Source organism: Salvelinus alpinus, chromosome 1 (genome assembly GCF_045679555.1).
Source record: "Salvelinus alpinus chromosome 1, SLU_Salpinus.1, whole genome shotgun sequence".
NCBI lineage: Eukaryota > Metazoa > Chordata > Actinopteri > Salmoniformes > Salmonidae > Salvelinus > Salvelinus alpinus.
In genome coordinates this window covers 19,664,555-19,688,757 of record NC_092086.1, presented here as the reverse complement: position 1 = coordinate 19,688,757, position 24,203 = coordinate 19,664,555, and the positions used below count along the sequence as shown (strand labels likewise).

Sequence of the window (24,203 nt, the reverse complement as noted above, 5' to 3'; positions counted from 1 at the left end):
GGGATCATTTTGGTTACACTGAAAAGAGAAGTATTTAGTTTCATGTGAGTTGTAGTGTCTTATTACTTATTCATATAATAAGAAAGACTCTGAATACAAGAAATGGAACTGGAGCTTCACATTTACTAAAACGAGTTAGTACCAGAATAACATAGAACAACACTGCGCATGACCAAGGGTGCTCCATTCTTAAAGGGGGCATCAGTAATTAACAGAACATAACATGAGTTATGTTGGTAAGCTTACTGCAATCAGCATGTCATAATATAGATAATAACATAATGAGAATATCTGGACCTGATAGTGGGGTTCTAAACTAACAGTAGATCACTAAATGACTGTTGTAATATGTCTCTACTGTAAACCAGGGGACTGACTATCATGGAGGTTGTCTGATACATGGAGTCTTCTGTTAGGACTGAACCTTCTGGAATATCACTTTATCATTCATGCTTTGTGACAACTAGGTGTAATTGTTAATGACAACATTCTAGTAAATGTGTGAAGGGTTTTGTGTAAAACACAAGCATGGAATGTTCTCCTACTGCAGACACACTGGTTCAGGATGACTTGACAGTCAGTTAGTGTCTATATTCAGAACATCTGAAAGCAGAAGTGAGTGTGTTTGGTGGGGAGGTTTTTGTCATGGTGTATATCACTGTGATACTTGCGCATGAGGAGAATCATTCTGAGTCTGACAGTAATACACTGCTGAGTCTGTCTCCTCCACATTACTGATTATAAACTGATAATCCTTATCAGACGTGGCTTTAGATGTGAAACGATCAGAGGAGAAACCAGAACCATATTCATCAGGAGAGGCATGAGTACGGTAAAACCTTAACACATACTGAGGAGCTCCTCCTGGAACCTGTTTATACCAGCTTACATAATTGCTTTCATGTTTGGTAATGTCACAGTAAAAAGTAGCAGTCCCCTTTGTACTGACAGTCAGTACTGAAGGTGTCTGTGTCACTGCTTTCTGGCAACTGACATCTGTGGGAATTAAACACACAATTTATTAAGACAATTTATCAGACATGAATGTAAAACTTCAATGGCATTGTTTTTAGATTCAGATTGAACATACAGTAAATTCCTTACATGTTAGAGCAGTGATGAGAGTGCAGAGTGTCCCCAGCATGTTGTCAGTGTATGGTGTGAACGGCCCTTACTGTCCAGCTGAGAGATGAGCAGGGTTGGAGTGTGAGGAGAAGAGAGGCTGCAGGACCCACCTATAAGGAGACAGACAGGGAGGACCAGAGGGAGGGGCCTCTGCAGGTAACCAATCACCAGCGACTTTTATTGTTGATTGACATATCTGGGGGTTCACAGACTTCCACAGTTCTAATAATAATATTATATTGAACAAAAATATATACACAACATGCAACAATTTCAAAATTTTTGCTGAGTTACAGTTCACATAAGGAAATCAGCCAATTGAAATAAATAAATTAGGCCCCAATCTGTGGATTTCACATGATTGGGCAGGGGTGCTGCCATGGGTGGGCCTTGGAGGGCATAGGCTCAGAGCAGGTCTAGAACAATGAGTAACTCAGTCCCCCCTCAGAGCAGGTCTAGAACAATGAGTAACTCAGTCCACCCTCAGAGCAGGTCCAGAACAATGAGCAACTCAGTCCCCCCTCAGAGCAGGTCTAGAACGATGAGTAACTCAGTCCCCCCTCAGAGCAGGTCCAGAACAATGAGCAACTCAGTCCCTCCTCAGAGCAGGTCAAGAACAATGAGTAACTCAGTCCCCCCTCAGAGCAGGTCTAGAACAATGAGTAACTCAGTCCTCCCTCAGAGCAGGTCTAGAACAATGAGTAACTCAATCCCCCCTCAGAGCAGGTCTAGAACAATGAGCAACTCAGTCCCCCCTCAGAGCAGGTCTAGAACGATGAGTTACTCAGTCCCTCTTCAGAGCAGGTCAAGAACAATGAGTAACTCAATCCCCCCTCAGAGCAAAAAATAACCTCTTAATTTACATGAAGCTATAAATAAGGGGAGGAGGGGGAAGCAGGTGTGTCCTGAGAGAGAAAGGGAGCAACACATCACTGCCTGTAACTCAGTGTCAGAACTAGAACACGTCCCTGGTGAATGACTCTGATAACTAGAAATAGTAGACATGAAACTATCAGCTGGTCTTTGGGTGGGACTGAAACCAGTGGTCTACAGACAGCTGTTCCTGTTGTTCACTCAGTCATGGATTGATGTCAGTGGGAGAATAAGTGAAGACCAGACTTATACAGTTGTAATTAATGCTGAAATGATACTGAGTCCAACATCTAATGTTAATACTAGAGAAATGTTTAAACCATGTAATAATGGCAGCTTCAAACTCTCTAAACATTGACCTGTCATTCTTGCATCCTTGGTTAAAATGGAGGCCGGTGTTTTAGTCTGAAATACCTGGATGCTTCTCTTTCTCTCAGCCTAACTTCTGTAACTTTCTCTCCATCCTCCGTGTCTCCAAGGGTCCCTGGTTCAACTCCACATCCCTCCATCCTCCTCTAACTTGGTTCATTAGTTTCCAGATTCCCCCTCAATCAGTGCTGTGAAAAATTATGCCTACATTTCCATCATAATAACCACAGGCTGTTCAATGTAAGGCTACAGTCAACTGTTAGGTCATCTCTGGTTGGTCACAATCCTTCTTATGATAATAAACCTGGTAAGGATTCTGGGCTCTTCTGTCTTGGTTCAATTTAAACAATCATTATCCAGATTCACCCTCATTTAGAGCTGCTAACACTGATGTTCATCAACATGCTCAAATACAAACACTTGTTCTTTAGAATGTTCTTTATTTAATATCCACAATACAACAAAGCTCTAACTATTCCTCTATTAATCATTAGTAATTCAACTCATTTCACAATAGTAGAGAGATCTAGTCATCATGACAGTGTTTCAGATGTAATGTTTTAGAGAACATGATGCCAGTACAGTGAATGCATCAATAGTAACTTGTCATGAGAAACAACCCTCAACAACTATTTGACATTACATTTGTTATTGTCATAATATTCACTGCTGCATTCAGACTTCAGCCCAATATCATCCATGTGGTTAGGATTTTAACTTATATATTTAACAGCAAAGCAAGGATCAAATCATCACTTAAACAACAAAATTTCTAACAAAATAACAGCTTCACTCGCTGTGAAGCTATAACAAACTACCAGTTGTATTGATTGTCTGAAACTATTGTTTTACAGACTACAACTAGTCTTTCTGATCTCTTTCTCAGAGAATGTTGACCCCAACGACACTTTACATGTGAACACCAGGTCCTTGTCCCAGTCTGCAGTCTGAATGGTCAGATAGCTGCTGATCTTGAAGGTTTTGTCTGGTTGCTGCTCAGCAGGGCTGGTAGAAACATCTTCTGTCACTGATTCACTGTTAGACATCCAGCTGACATCTGCCAACCCCTTGGACCTCTGAGACAGGTTACTAGTCAGACACACCAGTGTTGCTCTGCTGGACTTGAGGTCTTCAGTAGATGGAGGGAACAGATTCACAGCAGGTGTAGCCAGATCTCCATCTGTAGAAAGTAGTCAACGGATGGGATGAGAAGAAAACACAATGGATAACAGTTTATATTTCAGTACATGTTGGTATCATTACCAATACACCCTGCATTAAGAGCAATTATATAGAGAACTGCTCTTCATGATGTTTACAATGATACTGATAGAAGGAATCATACGGTGTTAAGGTGTTAAAATGAGAGACAGAGCAATTTATTAATACATTATTTATAATATTACATCACAGTTCTGGAAGACTAAAATGCTAAAAGATGAACGAAATGTGGTCATTTTAAATATAAAATACAAATAATTCACAAGGAAATGGGATTAAAAAATATATATATATATTTGTCTAAGAAATTGAGCTGGATAAAATTTCTGGAGATGAAAGATCTCCTTTACATTGAGTTATATAGACAACAGAAACACAAGATATTCATGATTAAACACTTTGAGATGAAAGATCTCTTTACATTGAGTTATATAGACAACAGAAACACAAGATATTCATGATTAAACATGAACAGAGCAGACCAACCAGAGACATTAACACAGTCATCAAACTGTTTCATAAGTCATTTACAAACAACATACGAGACAGGATTAAAGCAGGTGCAAAATATTAAATCAGTGAATTTAAATGACATTTTATTAAATAAACATTTTAAAAAATATATATATATCTGACCAACAGTATATTAGAACCAAAACCTATTCTGTAGATTAACACATTAGAAGGGTACTCACCAGTAACAATGAGCTTGGTTCCTGGTCCGAATACCACAGTGATTCAGTTTGTATACATGGCCGTACAAAAACCTCCTCACTCTCTCTACTGAGAGGACGGGAACTGAAACATCCCATTCAGACAGAGCTTCACTCTCTCTACTGAGAGGACAGGAACTGAAACTGCCCATTCAGACAGAGCTTCACTCTCTCTACTGAGAGGACAGGAACTGAAACTGCCCATTCAGACAGAGCTTCACTCTCTCTACTGAGAGGACAGGAACTGAAACATCCCATTCAGACAGAGCTTCACTCTCACTACTGAGAGGACAGGAACTGAAACATCCCATTCAGACAGAGCTTCACTCTCTCTACTGAGAGGACAGGAACTGAAACATCCATTCAGACAGAGCTTCACTCTCTCTACTGAGAGGACAGGAACTGAAACACCCCATTCAGACAGAGCTTCACTCTCTCTACTGAGAGGACAGGAACTGAAACTGCCCATTCAGACAGAGCTTCACTCTCTCTACTGAGAGGACAGGAACTGAAACATCCCATTCAGACAGAGCTTCACTGTCACTACTGAGAGGACGGGAACTGAAACATCCCATTCAGACAGAGCTTCACTCTCACTACTGAGAGGACAGGAACTGAAACATCCGATTCAGACAGAGCTTCACTCTCTCTACTGAGAGGACAGGAACTGAAACATCCCATTTAGACAGAGCTTCACTCTCTCTACTGAGAGGACAGGAACTGAAACATCCCATTTAGACAGAGCTTCACTCTCTCTACTGAGAGGACAGGAACTGAAACATCCCATTTAGACAGAGCTTCACTGTCACTACTGAGAGGACAGGAACTGAAACATCCCATTTAGACAGAGCTTCACTGTCACTACTGAGAGGACAGGATCTGAAACATCCCATTCAGACAGAGCTTCACTCTCTCTACTGAGAGGACAGGAACTGAAACATCCGATTCAGATAGAGCTTCACTCTCTCTACTGAGAGGACAGGAACTGAAACATCCCATTCAGACAGAGCTTCACTCTCTCTACTGAGAGGACAGGAACTGAAACATCCCATTTAGACAGAGCTTCACTCTCTCTACTGAGAGGACAGGAACTGAAACATCCCATTCAGACAGAGCTTCACTCTCTCTACTGAGAGGACAGGAACTGAAACATCCCATTTAGACAGAGCTTCACTCTCTCTACTGAGAGGACAGGAACTGAAACATCCCATTCAGACAGAGCTTCACTCTCTCTACTGAGAGGACAGGAACTGAACCATCCATTCAGACAGAGCTTCACTCTCTCTACTGAGAGGACAGGAACTGAAACATCCCATTTAGACAGAGCTTCACTCTCTCTACTGAGAGGACAGGAAATGAAACATCCCATTTAGACAGAGCTTCACTCTCTCTACTGAGAGGACAGGAAATGAAACATCCCATTTAGACAGAGCTTCACTCTCTCTACTGAGAGGACAGGAAATGAAACATCCCATTTAGACAGAGCTTCACTATCTCTACTGAGAGGACAGGAAATGAAACATCCCATTCAGACAGAGCTTCACTCTCTCTACTGAGAGGACAGGAAATGAAACATCCCATTTAGACAGAGCTTCACTCTCTCTACTGAGAGGACAGGAACTGAAACATCCCATTCAGACAGAGCTTCACTCTCTCTACTGAGAGGACAGGAACTGAAACATCCCATTCAGACAGAGCTTCACTCTCTCTACTGAGAGGACAGGAACTGAAACATCCCATTCAGACAGAGCTTCACTCTCTCTACTGAGAGGACAGGAACTGAAACATCCCATTCAGACAGAGCTTCACTCTCTCTACAAACATCTCAGGCTTTTCTAGAGTTCCTCTCTATGAAGTAACAGTATATAGAATGGCATAATATTCTGATGTTGGTGTCTGGTCCTTTTGAGCAATATCCATCTGATGCAGTGTTGACTTGATGATGATGATGATTGTGATCATGATGATGTTCAGACAATGTATTTGAATGATCCTTTATCTCATTGTAATCAATAATCATGGATTCACTTGAACTGACACCTCTGATTAAAGTCTTGTGCCTCTTTCAGTCAAAAAGCAGAAGTGTTGCAGTCAGAGGTTTTTGTCATTGTGTAAATCCCTGTGATATGAACGCTTCAGCAGAATCATCATACGTCTGACAGTAATACACTGCTGAGTCTCCTGCCTCTACCTGTTTAATGATGAACTGATCATCTAAGTCTGAGGTGGATTCAGAGTTGAACCGACTAGAGGAGAAACCTGGCCCATAATATTCAGAAGAACTGTCATCGTCAATAAAGCTCAGAACATATTGAGGAACCCCACCAGGAACCTGTTTATACCAACGGACATAGTTTCCATCAAATCTGCCAATGTTACAGTCCATAGTGACCTCCTCTCCTGTGGTTTTGGTCTGGACAGACGGCTTCTGGGTCAACACAATGACACCATGAACACCTGTTGACACATCACAATCACCATGAGACATATATATGTAAATATACAAAGTATGACTCAAAGTTAAAAATAAAAACGTTAATGAAAACATACATGTTAGAGCAGTGATGAGAGTGCAGAGTGTCCCCAGCATGTTGTCAGTGTGTGGTGTGAACGGCCCTTACTGTCCAGCTGAGAGATGAGCAGGGTTGGAGTGTGAGGAGAGGAGAGGCTGCAGATCCCACCTATAAGGAGACAGACAGGGAGGACCAGAGGGAGGGGCCTCTACAGTTAACCATTCACTATCTACTCTCAAACATACTGTATCTGGGTCTTCACAAGACCAACAGACAGATTTCTAAATAATATCTGGACGTATACTATATCTATATACTATATCTATATACTATATCTATATACTATATCTATATCCTATATCTATATACTATATCTATATACTATATCTATATCCTATATCTATATACTATATCTATATACTATATCTATATACTATATCTATATACTATATCTATATCCTATATCTATATACTATATCTATATACTATATCTATATCCTATATCTATATCCTATATCTATATACTATATCTATATACTATATCTATATACTATATCTATATCCTATATCTATATACTATATCTATATACTATATCTATATACTATATCTATATCCTATATCTATATCCTATATCTATATACTATATCTATATCCTATATCTATATACTATATCTATATACTATATCTATATACTATATCTATATCCTATATCTATATCCTATATCTATATACTATATCTATATACTATATCTATATACTATATCTATATACTATATCTATATCCTATATCTATATACTATATCTATATACTATATCTATATCCTATATCTATATCCTATATCTATATACTATATCTATATCCTATATCTATATACTATATCTATATACTATATCTATATACTATATCTATATACTATATCTATATCCTATATTTTCATTATTATGACATACATTTCAATTAGAGTCACTATTAAACTATAAAAAATGGAAATATTTGAGAGAAGACTATTTCATAAACATATTGGATATTTTATGTTGCAGATCAGTATTTTGTTTCTTCTCAGTTATGTTAGTTAGTTTAAATCAGCGTGTCATAATATGTATAATAATAACATTATAATAATATTATCTGGACCTGATAGTGGGGTTCTGAACTAACAGTAGATCACTAAATGACTGTTGATGTAATATGTCTCTACTGTAAACCAGGGGACTGACTATTATGGAGGTTGTCTGATACATGGAGTCTTCTGTTAGGACTGAACCTTCTGGAATATCACTTTATCATTCATGCTTTGTGACAACTAGGTGTAATTGTTAATGACAACATTCTAGTAAATGTGTGAAGGGTTTTGTGTAAAACACAAGCATGGAATGTTCTCCTACTGCAGACACACTGGTTCAGGATGACTTGACATTCAGTTAGTGTCTATATTCAGAACATCTGAAAGCAGAAGTGAGTGTGTTTGGTGAGGAGGTTTTTGTCATGGTGTATATCACTGTGATACGTTCTCTTTAACAGAGTTGTCCCATGTCTGACAGTAATACACTGCTGAGTCTGTCTCCTCCACATTGTTAATAATCAAACGATAATCTGATTTAGACTGATGATCAGATGTGAATTTAGGAGAGGAGAAACCAGAACCATAATCTACAGAGCTCCAACCAGTGTGGTACCACTGTAAAACAAACTGAGGAACTCCTCCTGGAGCCTGTTTATACCAACGAGCAGCACTAGTAGTAACAGTCCCCAGGTTACAGTCCAGAGTGGCCATCTCTCCTTTCCTCACTGTCACAACAGGAGGCTTCTGTGTCACCACAGTCACACCACTGACACCTGGGAAATAAGAAGACATGTAGTAAAGAGAAACATACAGACTCATTAATAAAACAGGAAGATAAACCTCCAGGAAGTCAGACTCCTTACATGTTAGAGCAGTGATGAGAGTGCAGAGTGTCCCCAGCATGTTGTCAGTGTGTGGTGTGAACGGCCCTTACTGTCCAGCTGAGAGATGAGCAGGGTTGGAGTGTGAGGAGAGGAGACGCTGCAGGACCCACCTATAAGGAGACAGACAGGGAGGACCACTGGGAGGGGCCTCTGTAGTTAACCTATCACCAAACCAGGGAGGACCAGAGGGAGGGGCCTCTATATCTCACCCTATCAGCTTCTGTATGATGGACATTTAATCAATTTAAATGACTGTAACTATTCAACTATCAAAAATATATATATTTTATATTGGACTAAAAAAAACATATGGGATCATTTTGGTTACACTGAAAGGAGCAGTATTTAGTTTCATGTGAGTTGTGTTGGTTGGTTTACTGAAATCAGCATGTCATAATATAGATAATAACATAATAATAATATTATCTGGACCTGATAGTGGGGTTCTGAACTAACAGTACATCACTAAATGACTGATGATGTAATATGTCTCTACTGTAAACCAGGGGACTGACTATCATGGAGGTTATCTGATACATGGAGTCTTCTGTTAGGACTGAACCTTCTGGAATATCACTTTATCATTCATGCTTTGTGACAACGAGGTGTAATTGTTAATGACAACATTCTAGTAAATGTGTGAAGGGTTTTGTGTAAAACACAAGCATGGAATGTTCTCCTACTGCAGACACACTGGTTCAGGATGACTTGACATTCAGTTAGTGTCTATATTCAGAACATCTGAAAGCAGAAGTGAGTGTGTTTGGTGAGGAGGTTTTTGTCATGGTGTATATCACTGTGATACGTGCTCACTAACAGAGCTGTCCCATGTCTGACAGTAATACACTGCTGAGTCTGTCTCCTCCACAGTATTAATAATCAAACGATAATCTGATTTAGACTGATGATCAGATGTGAATTTAGGAGAGGAGAAACCAGAACCATAGGTAGGAGCACTATGAGCGTGGTAGAAATATAAAACAAACTGAGGAACTCCTCCTGGAACCTGTTTATACCAACGAGCAGCACTATTCTGAACAGTCCCCAGGTTACAGTCCATAGTGGCCGTGTCTCCTTTGCTCACTGTCACAACAGGAGGCTTCTGTGTCACTACAGTCACACCACTGACACCTTGGAAATAAGATGACATGTAGTAAATAGAAGCATACAGACTCATTAATAATAAAACAGGAAGTTAAACCTCCAGGAAGTCAGACTCCTTACAGGTTAGAGCAGTGATGAGAGTGCAGAGTGTCCCCAGCATGTTGTCAGTGTGTGGCGTGAACGGCCCTTACTGTCCAGCTGAGAGATGAGCAGGGTTGGAGTGTGAGGAGAGGAGAGGCTGCAGGACCCACCTATAAGGAGACAGCCAGGGAGGACCAGAGGGAGGGGCCTCTACAGTTAACCAATCACCAGCTACTCTCATTGCTCTACATGAGGCCCTGTCCTTCACTGACTCATATTCTACCTCCATCAAACCATAACTGGAGTTTATTATCCTATACTAGTTCTACACAGGACTAACATAATGATGAGGTATCTAATCTCCTACCTCCATCAAACCATGAATGGAGTTTATTATCCTATACTAGTTCTACACAAGACCAACATAATGATGAGGTACTCAGGATGTCTCCCTATTCCCTTAATAGTGCACTACTGTTGACCAGAACCCAATGGGCCTTTATCAAAAGTAGTGCACTGTAAAGGGAATAGAGTGCAATTAGGGACATAGTCTCAGTTTTTTGTTCTCCCCCCCCCCACACACACAGTTCTGAGAGGAGGTAAAACAACCCCTTCATTTACATGAAGCTATAAATAAGGAGAGGAGGGGGAGGGGAGGGGAAGCAGGTGTGTCCTGGGGGAGAAGGGGAACAACACATCACTGCCTGTAACTCAGTGTCAGAACTAGAACACGTCCCTGGTGAATGACTCTGATGACTAGAGATAGTAGACATGAAACTATCAGCTGGTCTTTGGGTGGGACTGAAACCAGTGGTCTACAGACAGCTGTTCCTGTTGTTCACTCAGTCATGGATTGATGTCAGTGGGAGAATAAGTGAAGACCAGACCTATACAGTTGTAATTAATGCTGAAATGATACTGAGTCCAACATCTAATGTTAATATTCGAGAACAGTTTATACCATGTAATAATGGCAGCTTCTAACTCTCTAAACATTGACCTGGCAATCCTGCATCCTCATGTAAGGCTACAGTCAACTGTTAGGTCATCTCTGGTTGGTCAGAATCCTTGTTATGATAATAAAGCAGGTAAGGATTCTGGGCTCTTCTGTCTTGGTTGAATTTAAACAGTCGTTATCCAGATGCACTATCATTTAGTGCTGCTAACACTGATGTTCATCAACATGCTCAAATACAAACACTTGTTCTTTAGAATGTTCTTTATTTAATATCCACAATACAGCAAAGCTCCAACTACTCCTCTATTATACATTAATAATTCAACTTATTTCACAACAGTAGAGAGACCTAGTCATCATGACAGTGTTTCAGATGTTATGTTTTAGAGAACATGATGCCAGTACAGTGAATGCATCAATAGTAACTTGTCATGAGAAACAACCCTCAACAACTATTTGACATCACATTGGTTATTGTCATACTATTCACTGCTGCATTCAGACTTCAGCCCAATATCATCCATGTGGTTAAAATTTTAACTTCTATATTTAACAGCAAAGCAAGGATCAAAACACAACTTAAACATTCTAACAAAATAACAGCTGCACTCGCTGTGAAGCTATAACAAACTACCAGTTGTATTGATTGTCTGAAACTATTGATTTACAGACTACAACTAGTCTTTCTGATCTCTTTCTCAGAGAATGTTGACCCCAACGACACTTTACATGTGAACAGCAGGTCCTTGTCCCAGTCTGCAGTCTGAATGGTCAGATAGCTGCTGATCTTGAAGGTTTTGTCTGGTTGCTGCTCAGCAGGGCTGGTAGAAACATCTTCTGTCACTGATTCACCGTTAGACATCCAGCTGACATCTGCCAACCCCTTGGACTTCTGAGACAGGTTACTAGTCAGACACACCAGTGTTGCTCTGCTGGACTTGAGGTCTTCAGTGGATGGAGGGAACAGGGTCACAGCAGGTGTAGCCAGATCTCCATCTGTAGAAAGTAGTCAACGGATGGGATGAGAAGAAAACACAATGGATAACAGTTTATATTTCAGTAGATGTTGGTATCATTACCAATACACCTTGCATTAAGAGCAATTATATAGAGAACTGCTCTTCATGATGTTTACAATGATATTGATAATAGGAATCATACGGTGTTAAGGTGTTAAAATGAGAGACAGAGCAATTTATTAATACATTATTTATAATATTACATCAGAGCTCTGGAAGACTAAAATGCTAAAAGCTGAACGAAATGTGCACATTGTTAAAATAAAATTAAAATAATTGAGAAATAAATGTGATTGTTTAAATGTATATTCTGAGAATTTGATCTGGATGAAACCCTTTGAGATGAAATATCTCCTTTACATTGAGTTATACAGACAACAGAAACACAAGATATTCATGATAAAACATGAACAGAGCAGACCAACCAGAGACATTAACACAGTCATCAAAATGTTTCTGGACCTAAATCTTTTAAAAATAATTTACAAACAACAGAAAGGATTTAAGCAGGTGCAAAATATTAAGTCAGTAAATATAGTTAACATTTTATGAATTAAAACATAAAACATATCTGACCAACACTGTATTAGAAACAAAACATATTCAGTAGATTAAAACATTAGAAGGGTACTCACCAGTAACAATGAGCTTGGTTCCTGGTCCGAATACCACAGTGATTCAGTTTGTATACACGGCCGTACAATAACCTCCTCACTCTCTCTACTGAAAGGACAGGAATGAAACATCCCATTTAGACAGAGCTTCACTCTCTCTACTGAGAGGCGAGGAACTGAAACATCCATTCAGACAGTGCTTCACTCTCTCTACTGAGAGGACAGGAACTGAAACATCCTATTCAGACAGAGCTTCACTCTCACTACTGAGAGGACAGTAACTGAAACATCCCATTCAGACAGAGCTTCACTCTCTCTACTGAGAGGACAGTAACTGAAACATCCCATTCAGACAGAGCTTCACTCTCTCTCTACTGAGAGGACAGTAACTGAAACATCCCATTCAGACAGAGCTTCACTCTCTCTACTGAGAGGACAGGAACTGAAACTGCCCATTCAGACAGAGCTTCACTCTCTCTACTGAGAGGACAGTAACTGAAACATCCCATTCAGACAGAGCTTCACTCTCTCTCTACTGAGAGGACAGGAACTGAAACATCCTATTCAGACAGAGCTTCACTCTCTCTACTGAGAGGACAGGAACTGAAACATCCTATTCAGACAGAGCTTCACTCTCTCTACTGAGAGGACAGGAACTGAAACATCTTATTCAGACAGAGCTTCACTCTCTCTACTGAGAGGACAGGAACTGAAACATCCCATTCAGACAGAGCTTCACTCTCTCTACTGAGAGGACAGGAACTGAAACATCCCATTTAGACAGAGCTTCACTCTCACTACTGAGAGGACAGGAACTGAAACATCCATTCAGACAGAGCTTCACTCTCTCTACTGAGAGGACGGGAACTGAAACATCCATTCAGACAGAGCTTCACTCTCTACTGAGAGGACAGGAACTGAAACATCCCATTCAGACAGAGCTTCACTCTCTCTACTGAGAGGACAGGAACTGAAACATCCCATTCAGACAGAGCTTCACTCTCTCTACAAACATCTCAGGTTTTTCTAGAGTTCCTCTCTATGAAGTAACAGTATATAGAATAGCATCATATTCTGCTGTTGGTGTCTGGTCCTTTTCAATCCATCAGTTAAAGCAATATCCAGATGATGCAGTTTTGACCTGATGATGATGATGATGATGATGATGATGATGATGATGATGATGATGATGATCACAACAAGAGAAACAACATCAGTTTCCTTTCAGACAATGTCTTCTTATAATCTTTTTGACATGCAGGAATGAATGGTTGTTACATTTCCAGATCTCCCAGTGTCATGTATATATTGCTATAATAATCACTGATCAACTGCTGCTTCTTAGAGTTCACCCCTCTGCCACGCATGAAGCAGAAGTGAGTGTATTTGGTGAGGAGGTTTTTGTCATGGTGTATATTACTGTGATACGAGAGTCATTTTGAGTCTGACAGTAATACACTGCTGAGTCTGTCTCCTCCACATTGTTAATAATCAAACAATAATCTGATTTAGACTGATGATTAGATGTGAATTTATGAGAGGAGAAACCAGAACCATATTCTACAGAGCTCCAACCAGTGTGGTACCACCTTAACACGTACTGAGGGACTCCTCCTGGAACCTGTTTATACACAGCAATATTATCAACAGTCCCCAGGTTACAGTCCATAGTGGCCGTCTCTTATCAACAGTCCCCAGGTTACAGTCCATAGTGGCCGTCTCTATTATCAACAGTCCCCAGGTTACAGTCCAGAGTGGCCGTCTCTACTATCAACAGTCCCCAGGTTACAGTCCAGAGAGGCCGTCTCTATTATCAACAGTCCCCAGGTTACAGTCCAGAGTGGCCGTCTCTATTATCAACAGTCCCCAGGTTACAGTCCAGAGTGTCCGTCTCCATTATCAACAGTACCCAGGTTACAGTCCAGAGTGGCCGTCTCTATTATCAACAGTCCCCAGGTTACAGTCCAGAGTGGCCTTCTCTATCATCAACAGACCCCAGGTTACAGTCCATAGTGGCCTTCTCTATTATCAACAGTCCCCAGGTTATAGTCCATAGTGGCCGTCTCTATTATCAACAGTCCCCAGGTTACAGTCCATAGTGGCCGTCTCTATTATCAACAGTCCCCAGGTTACAGTCCATAGTGGCCATCTCTATCATCAACAGTCCCCAGGTTACAGTCCAGAGTGGCCGTCTCTATTATCAACAGTCCCCAGGTTACAGTCCATAGTGGCCGTCTCTATTATCAACAGTCCCCAGGTTACAGTCCATAGTGGCCATCTCTATCATCAACAGTCCCCAGGTTACAGTCCATAGTGGCCATCTCTATCATCAACAGTCCCCAGGTTACAGTCCATAGTGGCCATCTCTATCATCAACAGTCCCCAGGTTACAGTCCAGAGTGGCCGCCTCTATTATCAACAGTCCCCAGGTTATAGTCCATAGTGGCCGTCTCTATTATCAACAGTCCCCAGGTTACAGTCCAGAGTGGCCGTCTCTATTATCAACAGTCCCCAGGTTACAGTCCATAGTGGCCGTCTCTATTATCAACAGTCCCCAGGTTACAGTCCATAGTGGTCGTCTCTATTATCAACAGTCCCCAGGTTACAGTCCATAGTGTCCGTCTCTATTATCAACAGTCCCCAGGTTACAGTCCAGAGTGGCCGTCTCTATTATCAACAGTCCCCAGGTTACAGTCCAGAGTGGCCTGCTCTATCATCAACAGACCCCAGGTTACAGTCCATAGTGGCCTTCTCTACTATCAACAGTCCCCAGGTTACAGTCCAGAGTGGCCGTCTCTATTATCAACAGTCCCCAGGTTACAGTCCAGAGTGGCCGTCTCTACTATCAACAGTCCCCAGGTTACAGTCCAGAGTGTCTCTCTCCATTATCAACAGTCCCCAGGTTACAGTCCAGAGTGTCCGTCTCCATTATCAACAGTCCCCAGGTTACAGTCCATAGTGGCCGTCTATATTATCAACAGTCCCCAGGTTACAGTCCAGAGTGGCCGTCTCTATTATCAACAGTCCCCAGGTTACAGTCCATAGTGGCCATCTCTATCATCAACAGTCCCCAGGTTACAGTCCAGAGTGGCCATCTCTATTATCAACAGTCCCCAGGTTATAGTCCATAGTGGCCGTCTCTATTATCAACAGTCCCCAGGTTACAGTCCATAGTGGCCGTCTCTATTATCAACAGTCCCCAGGTTACAGTCCATAGTGGCCATCTCTATCATCAACAGACCCCAGGTTACAGTCCAGAGTGGCCGTCTCTATTATCAACAGTCCCCAGGTTACAGTCCATAGTGGCCGTCTCTATTATCAACAGTCCCCAGGTTACAGTCCATAGTGGCCATCTCTATCATCAACAGTCCCCAGGTTACAGTCCATAGTGGCCATCTCTATCATCAACAGTCCCCAGGTTACAGTCCATAGTGGCCATCTCTATCATCAACAGTCCCCAGGTTACAGTCCAGAGTGGCCGTCTCTATTATCAACAGTCCCCAGGTTATAGTCCATAGTGGCCGTCTCTATTATCAACAGTCCCCAGGTTACAGTCCAGAGTGGCCGTCTCTATTATCAACAGTCCCCAGGTTACAGTCCATAGTGGCCGTCTCTTTTATCAACAGTCCCCAGGTTACAGTCCATAGTGGTCGTCTCTATTATCAACAGTCCCCAGGTTACAGTCCATAGTGTCCGTCTCTATTATCAACAGTCCCCAGGTTACAGTCCATAGTGTCCGTCTCTATTATCAACAGTCCCCAGGTTACAGTCCTTAGTGGCCGTCTCTACTATCAACAGTCCCCAGGTTACAGTCCAGAGTGGTCATCTCTATTGTCAACAGTCCCCAGGTTACAGTCCAGAGTGGTCATCTCTATTGTCAACAGTCCCCAGGTTACAGTCCAGAGTGGTCATCTCTATTATCAACAGTCCCCAGGTTACAGTCCAGAGTGGTCGTCTCTATTATCAACAGTCCCCAGGTTACAGTCCATAGTGTCTGTCTCTATTATCAACAGCCCCCAGGTTACAGTCCAGAGTGGCCGTCTCTATTATCAACAGTCCCCAGGTTACAGTCCAGATTGGCCGTCTCTATTATCAACAGTCCCCAGGTTACAGTCCAGAGTTCCAATCTCTACTATCAACAGTCTCCAGGTTACAGTCCAGAGTGCCAATCTCTATCATCAACAGTCCCCAGGTTACAGTCCAGAGTGGCCGTCTCTATTATCAACAGTCCCCAGGTTACAGTCCAGAGTGCCAATCTCTACTATCAACAGTCTCCAGGTTACAGTCCAGAGTGCCAATCTCTATCATCAACAGTCCCCAGGTTACAGTCCAGAGAGGCCGTCTCTACTATCAACAGTCCCCAGGTTACATTCCAGAGTGGCCGTCTCTGCTATCAACAGTCCCCAGGTTACAGTCCAGAGAGGCCGTCTCTATTATCAACAGTCCCCAGGTTACAGTCCAGAGAGGCCGTCTCTATTATCAACAGTCCCCAGGTTACAGTCCAGAGTGGCCGTCTCTCCTTTCCTCACTGTCACAACAGGAGGCTTCTGTGTCACCACAGTCACACCACTGACACCTGGGAAATAAGAAGACGACATGTAGTAAAGAGAAACATACAGACTCATTATTTCTAAACTAGAAAATAAAACTTCCAGGAAGTCAGACTCCTTACATGTTAGAGCAGTGATGAGAGTGCAGAGTGTCCCCAGCATGTTGTCAGTGTGTGGTGTGAACAGCCCTTACTGTCCAGCTGAGAGATCAGGGAGGGAGTGTGAGGAGAGGAGAGGCTGCAGGACCCACCTATAAGGAGACAGACAGGGAGGAGCAGAGGGAAGGAACTCTATATCTAAGCCTATCAGCTTCTGTAATGATGGACTTCTGATCAATTTAAATTACTGTGTTACGGATACAGGTATCCTTTGTGTGTATTTCTTTTCTCTCCTTCTCCCCTCACAGGTGGCAATCATCATTCCCCAATCAGTCACCAATCAGTCGCTAATCAGAAGACACCTGCTCCTTTTCTCTTACCCTATCACATTCCCTTTCCCTTGGTTTAAAAACCCTGTCAGTTGTTTTCTCTGGAGTTCGATCTCTATGTCATGCAATTTCTCTCTAGATCTCTTGTGGTTTGCAACTACATGTCACTTTGTCTGTTACCCTGTGAGTATTGTTTTGTTATGGTGTTTGGCTGTTTGTTTGATGGTGGGAAAAGGGGGTACCAAGACAAGTCGCCCATGGGCATACACTACCCGTAGGAATACTTTGTATAAGAACACTAGTTAGAACTGGGCGGACCACCCGCTGTATTTTTGGTTAGTTAGTTAGTTAGCTGTATTGAAGTAGTTTAGACTAGCTTAGGGGTGTTTTTGGATATTTGTTTCTTTCCTTGGGTCCAGCTCAGCCCCTTTTCTTGCCCTCCTTTACCGCGTGTTAAAAAATAAACCATGAATGTTTGACGGTAATATTGTTTTCTGTGGTTATTTCGTTCTCACTGTTACTTTTTCACTACTATCATTTGCATGTGTTATGTTACGGGTCTCGTTACAATCCCCCCTAGACTGCCGGGCCAAAGGGATTCGTAACATACTGTAACTATTCAACTATCAAAAATATATATATATATTAGATTGGTATAACAAACCATATGTGATCATTTTGGTTATACTGAAAAGAGCAGTATTTAGTTTCATGTGAGTTGTGTTGGTTAGTTAACTGAAATCAGCATGTCATAATATAGATAATAACATTATAATAATATTATATGGACCTGATAGTGGGGTTCTGAACTAACAGTACATCACTAAATGACTGTTGATGTAATATGTCTCTACTGTAAACCAGGGGACTGACTATCATGGAGGTTGTCTGATACATGGAGTCTTCTGTTAGGACTGAACCTTTTGGAATATCACTATCATTCATGCTTTGTGACAACTAGGTGTAATTGTTAATGACAACATTCTAGTAAATGTGTGAAGGGTTTTGTGTAAAACACAAGCATGGAATGTTCTCCTACTGCAGACACACTGGTTCAGGATGACTTGACATTCAGTTAGTGTCTATTTTCAGAATATCTGAAAGCAGACGTGAGTGTTTGGTGGGGAGGTTTTTGTCATGGTGTATATCACTGTGATACGTACACTTTAACAGAGGAATCATATGTCTGACAGTAATACACTGCTGAGTCTGTCTCCTCCACAGTATTGATAATCAAACGATAATCTGATTCAGACTGATGATCAGGTGAATTTAGGAGAGGAGAAACCAGAGCCATAGGTAGGAGCACTATGAGCGTGGTAGAACCTTAACACGTACTGAGGAACTCCTCCTGGAACCTGTTTATACCAACGAGCAGCACTAGTAGTAACAGTCCCCAGGTTACAGTCCAGAGTGGCAATCTCTAATTTGCTCACCGTTACAACAGGCGGCTTCTGTGTCACCACAGTCACACCACTGACACCTGGGAAATAAGAAGATGACATGTAGTAAAGAGAAACATACAGACTCATTATTAATAAACCAGGAAGTAAAACCTCCAGGAAGTCAGACTCCTTACATGTTAGAGCAGTGATGAGAGTGCAGAGTGTCCCCAGCATGTTGTCAGTGTGTGGTGTGAACGGCCCTTACTGTCCAGCTGAGAGATGAGCAGGGTTGGAGTGTGAGGAGAGGAGAGGCTGCAGATCACACCTATAAGGAGACAGACAGGGAGGACCAGAGGGAGGGGCCTCTACAGTTAACCTATCACCAAGCCATGTAGGACCAGAGGGAGGGGCCTCTACAATCACTAGCTACTCTCATAGTTGATTGACATGTCTGGGGGTTAACAGACTTCCACAGTTCTAATATAACTATTATAATTATTGATCTTTACTGGCCTACAAGTCACTTTAAATGTGTCCCAACTATTTAAGCAAATGGGCTGTATGATAAACTATCTCAAATATATTTTTTCTGCTTTTGACCCTCCACCATCCTCTACCCTCAACACAGCTCCAATATATAATCCATGATGTTTATATTAATCCCCACATATCCTCTACCCTCCTCCATTATATAATCCATGATGTTTATATTAATCACTACATATCCTCTACCCTCCTCCATTATATAATCCATGATGTTTATATTAATCACATATCCTCTACCCTCCTCCATTATATAATCCATGATGTTTATATTAATCACCACATATCCTCTACCCTCCTCCATTATATAATCCATGATGTTTATATTAATCCCCACATATCCTCTACCCTCCTCCATTATATAATCCATGATGTTTATATTAATCACCACATATCCTCTACCCTCCTCCATTATATAATCCATGATGTTTATATTAATCACTACATATCCTCTACCCTCCTCCATTATATAATCCATGATGTTTATATTAATCACTACATATCCTCTACCCTCCTCCATTATATAATCCATGATGTTTATATTAATCACTACATACCCTCTACCCTCCTCCATTATATAATCCATGATGTTTATATTAATCACTACATATCCTCTACCCTCCTCCATTATATAATCCATGATGTTTATATTAATCACCACATATCCTCTACCCTCCTCCATTATATAATCCATGATGTTTATATTAATCACATATCCTCTACTCTCCTCCATTATATAATCCATGATGTTTATATTAATCACATATCCTCTACCCTCCTCCATTATATAATCCATGATGTTTATATTAATCACATATCCTCTACTCTCCTCCATTATATAATCCATGATGTTTATATTAATCACATATCCTCTACCCTCCTCCATTATATAATCCATGATGTTTATATTAATCACATATCCTCTACCCTCCATTATATAATCCATGATGTTTATATTAATCACTACATATCCTCTAACCTCCTCCATTATATAATCCATGATGTTTATATTAATCACTACATATCCTCTACCCTCCTCCATTATATAATCCATGATGTTTATATTAATCCCCACATATCCTCTACACTCCTCCATTATATAATCCATGATGTTTATATTAATCACCACATATCCTCTACCCTCCTCCATTATATAATCCATGATGTTTATATTAATCACTACATATCCTCTACCCTCCTCCATTATATAATCCATGATGTTTATATTAATCACATATCCTCTACCCTCCTCCATTATATAATCCATGATGTTTATATTAATCACCACATATCCTCTACCCTCCATTATATAATCCATGATGTTTATATTAATCACTACATATCCTCTACCCTCCTCCATTATACAGTGTGGCAAAAACGTATTTAGTCAGCCACCAATTGTGCAAGTTCTCCCACTTAAAAAGATGAGAGAGGCCTGTAATTTTCATTATAGGTACACTTCAACTATGACAGACAAAATGAGAAAAAAAATTCCAGAAAATCACATTGTAGGATTTTTAATTAATTAATTAGCAAATTATGGTGGGAAATAAGTATTTGGTCACCTACAAACAAGCAAGATTTCTGGCTCTCACAGACCTGTAACTTCTTCTTTAAGAGGCTCCTCTGTCCTCCACTCGTTACCTGTATTAATGGCACCTGTTTGAACTTATCAGTATAAAAGACACCCGTCCACAACCTCAAACAGTCACACTCCAAGCTCCACTATGGCCAAGACCAAAGAGCTGTCAAAGGACACCAGAAAAAAAATTGTAGACCTGCACCAGGCTGGGAAGACTGAATCTGCAATAGGTAAGCAGCTTGGTTTGAAGAAATCAACTGTGGGAGCAATTATTAGGAAATGGAAGACATACAAGACCACTGATAATCTCCCTCGATCTGGGGCTCCACGCAAGATCTCACCCCGTGGGGTGAAAATGATCACAAGAACGGTGAGCAAAAATCCCAGAACCACACGGGGGACCTAGTGAATGACCTGCAGAGAGCTGGCACCAAAGTAACAAAGCCTACCATCAGTAACACACTACGCCGCCAGGGACTCAAATCCTGCAGTGCCAGACGTGTCCCCCTGCTTAAGCCAGTACATGTCCAGGCCCGTCTGAAGTTTACTACAGAGCATTTGGATGATCCAGAAGAAGATTGGGAGAATGTCATATGGTCAGATGAAACCAAAATATAACTTTTTGGTAAAAACTCAACTCGTCGTGTTTGGAGGACAAAGAATGCTGAGTTGCATCCAAAGAACACCATACCTACTGTGAAGCATGGGGGTGGAAACATCATGCGTTGGGGCTGTTTTTCTGCAAAGGGACCAGGACGACTGATCCGTGTAAAGGACAGAATGAATGGGGCCATGTATCGTGAGATTTTGAGTGAAAACCTCCTTCCATCAGCAAGGGCATTGAAGATGAAACGTGGCTGGGACTTTCAGCATGACAATGATCCCAAACACACCGCCAGGGCAACGAAGGAGTGGCTTCGTAAGAAGCCTTTCAAGGTCCTGGAGTGGCCTAGCCAGTCTCCAGATCTCAACCCCATAGAAAATCTTTGGAGGGAGTTGAAAGTCTGTGTTGCCCAGCAACAGCCCCAAAACATCACTGCTCTAGAGGAGATCTGCATGGAGGAATGGGCCAAAATACCAGCAACAGTGTGTGAAAACCTTGTCAAGACTTACAGAAAACGTTTGACCTCTGTCATTGCCAACAAAGGGTATATAACAAAGTATTTAGATAAACTTTTGTTATTGACCAAATACTTATTTTCCACCATAATTTGCAAATAAATTCATAAAAAATCCTACAATGTGATTTTTGGATTTTTTTCTCTCATTTTGTCTGTCATAGTTGAAGTGTACATATGATGAAAATTACAGGCCTCTCTCATCTTTTTAAGTGGGAGAACTTGCACAATTGGTGGCTGACTAAATACTTTTTTGCCCCACTGTATAATCCATGATGTTTATATTACTATAGGGGGTGCTGTTTCGCATTAGCATAATTTGCTCTACAGATTAAATGGCTTCCTACTCAATTCTTGCTCGTACAATATGCATATTATTATTATTATTGGATAGAAAACACTCTCTAGTTTCTATAGCCGTTGGAATTTTGTCTCTGAGTTGAACAGAACTCCTTCTACAGCACTTTTCATGACAGGGAGTCAGATTTCAGACATCTTGGCCCCTGATCTGGAGTCAGTTTAAAGGTCCCTGTAAATGCTACGGAGAAACAGACACTTCTTACGTCTTCCCCTGGATGTCAGTACGTGATGACGCTTTGAATGGAGTCGATTGCGCAATCAGGGGCTGTATAAAACAGCAAATACCGGAAGTAGCTTCCCTTTGCTGCCTGCGCCTGGCGCACGAAGGACGTCGGACTCGCCTCCTTCCAAGCTTTTGTTTAGCCAGTAATATTTCTCAGGTCATGTTTTTACTCGTTAGAGGTGTTAAAAACATCATAAGGTAGTTAATTTAAACCGTTTTATAGCAATTTATATCCGTTTAGTGCGATTTTGAGGCATTTATTTCTGAGACACTTTGAACCGCTGGGCACGTTTCCAGTTCATGCCGAACGTTAGTGGGCATTTCCACATGGCAAGAGGACAGCTTTCGACCAAAAGACGATTAGACCCAAGAAAGGATTCATTGCCCAAGATTCTGATGGAAGAACAGCTCACAGTAAGAACAATTTATGATGATAAATCGTGTTTCTGTCGAAAAATGTTAAACGCTTATGCCGCCATTTTGTTTTGTATAGCTTCGCTTGGCGCAACCTGTATTGAAAGTAAGGATAATTTAAAAAATGTAATTCAGCGATTGCATTAAGAACTAATTTGTCTTTCGATTCCTGTCAACCCTGTATTTTTTAGTCAAGTATATGATTAGCTATTGATTAAACTAGATCACTCTGAAAGATGGCGACCGACATTTTCAGGCTTGTTTTGCTACTATTTTCATTGTATAACCACGTTTTTTTATGGCTAAATATGCACATTTTCGAACAAACTCTATATGTATGTTGTAATATGATGTTACAGGAGTGTCATCGGAAGAATTCTGAGAAGGTTAGTGAAAAAATTCATATATTTTGGCGATGATAACAATATCGCTCTCTTTGGCTTGAATTCATGCTGGGGTAACGTTTGCATATGTGGTATGCTAATATAACGATTTATTGTGTTTTCGCTGTAAAACACTTAGAACATCTGAAATATTGTCTGAATTCACAAGATCTGTGTCTTTCCATTGCTGTGAGCTGTATATTTTTATGAAATGTTTTATGATGAGTAAATTGGTAAAACACGTTGCTCTCTGTAGTAATTCTAGTCGAGTTGTGATGGTGGGTGCAATTGTAAACTATGATTTCTACCTGAAATATGCACATTTTTCTAACAAAACCTATCCTATACAATAAATATGTTATCAGACTGTCATCTGATGAGGTTTTTTCTTGGTTAGTGGCTATCAATATCTTTATTTGGCCGAATTGGTGATAGCTAGTGGTGGAGAGAGAAAATGGTGGACAAAGAAAAATGGTGTATTTTGCTAACGTGGTTAGCTAATAGATTTACATATTGTGTCTTCCCTGTAAAACATTTTAAAAAACAGAAATGATGGGTTTATTCACAAGATCTGTATCTTTCATCTGGTGTCTTGGACTTGTGATTTAATGATATTTAGATGCTACTATTTAATTGTGACGCTATGCTAGCGATGCTAATCAGTGTGGAGGGGGGTGGG

At 40.9% G+C, this 24,203-nt stretch overlaps 1 protein-coding gene and 1 pseudogene across 1 annotated transcript; both read right to left on the bottom strand.

Moving 5' to 3' along the window:
- Window positions 1-2,723: 2,723 nt before the first annotated feature.
- On the bottom strand, window positions 2,724-6,962 carry LOC139571152 (immunoglobulin lambda-1 light chain-like). The gene is made up of 4 exons (XM_071393758.1): window positions 6,852-6,962; window positions 6,430-6,758; window positions 4,284-4,317; window positions 2,724-3,547 (listed from the first exon to the last, which is right to left on the bottom strand). The coding sequence occupies exons 1-4, from the start codon at window positions 6,889-6,891 to the stop codon at window positions 3,216-3,218; spliced, it is 735 nt and encodes a 244-aa protein (XP_071249859.1). The 5' UTR covers window positions 6,892-6,962; the 3' UTR covers window positions 2,724-3,215.
- A 4,187-nt stretch (window positions 6,963-11,149) lies between these two features.
- LOC139571109 (immunoglobulin lambda-1 light chain-like) lies at window positions 11,150-19,150 on the bottom strand (annotated as a pseudogene).
- Between the last annotated feature and the right edge of the window lie 5,053 nt (window positions 19,151-24,203).

Excerpts from the sequence above, each read along its gene's own strand:
- LOC139571152 (XM_071393758.1), bottom strand. The coding sequence starts at position 6,891 with ATGCTGGGGACACTCTGCACTCTCATCACTGCTCTAACAT. Across the intron at positions 6,759-6,851 it reads TCTCATCACTGCTCTAACAT|GTGTTCATGGTGTCATTGTG; the intron begins GTATGTTTTCAT and ends ATGTGTCAACAG. Across the intron at positions 4,318-6,429 it reads ATGATTCTGCTGAAGCGTTC|GTATTCGGACCAGGAACCAA; the intron begins ATATCACAGGGA and ends TGAATCACTGTG.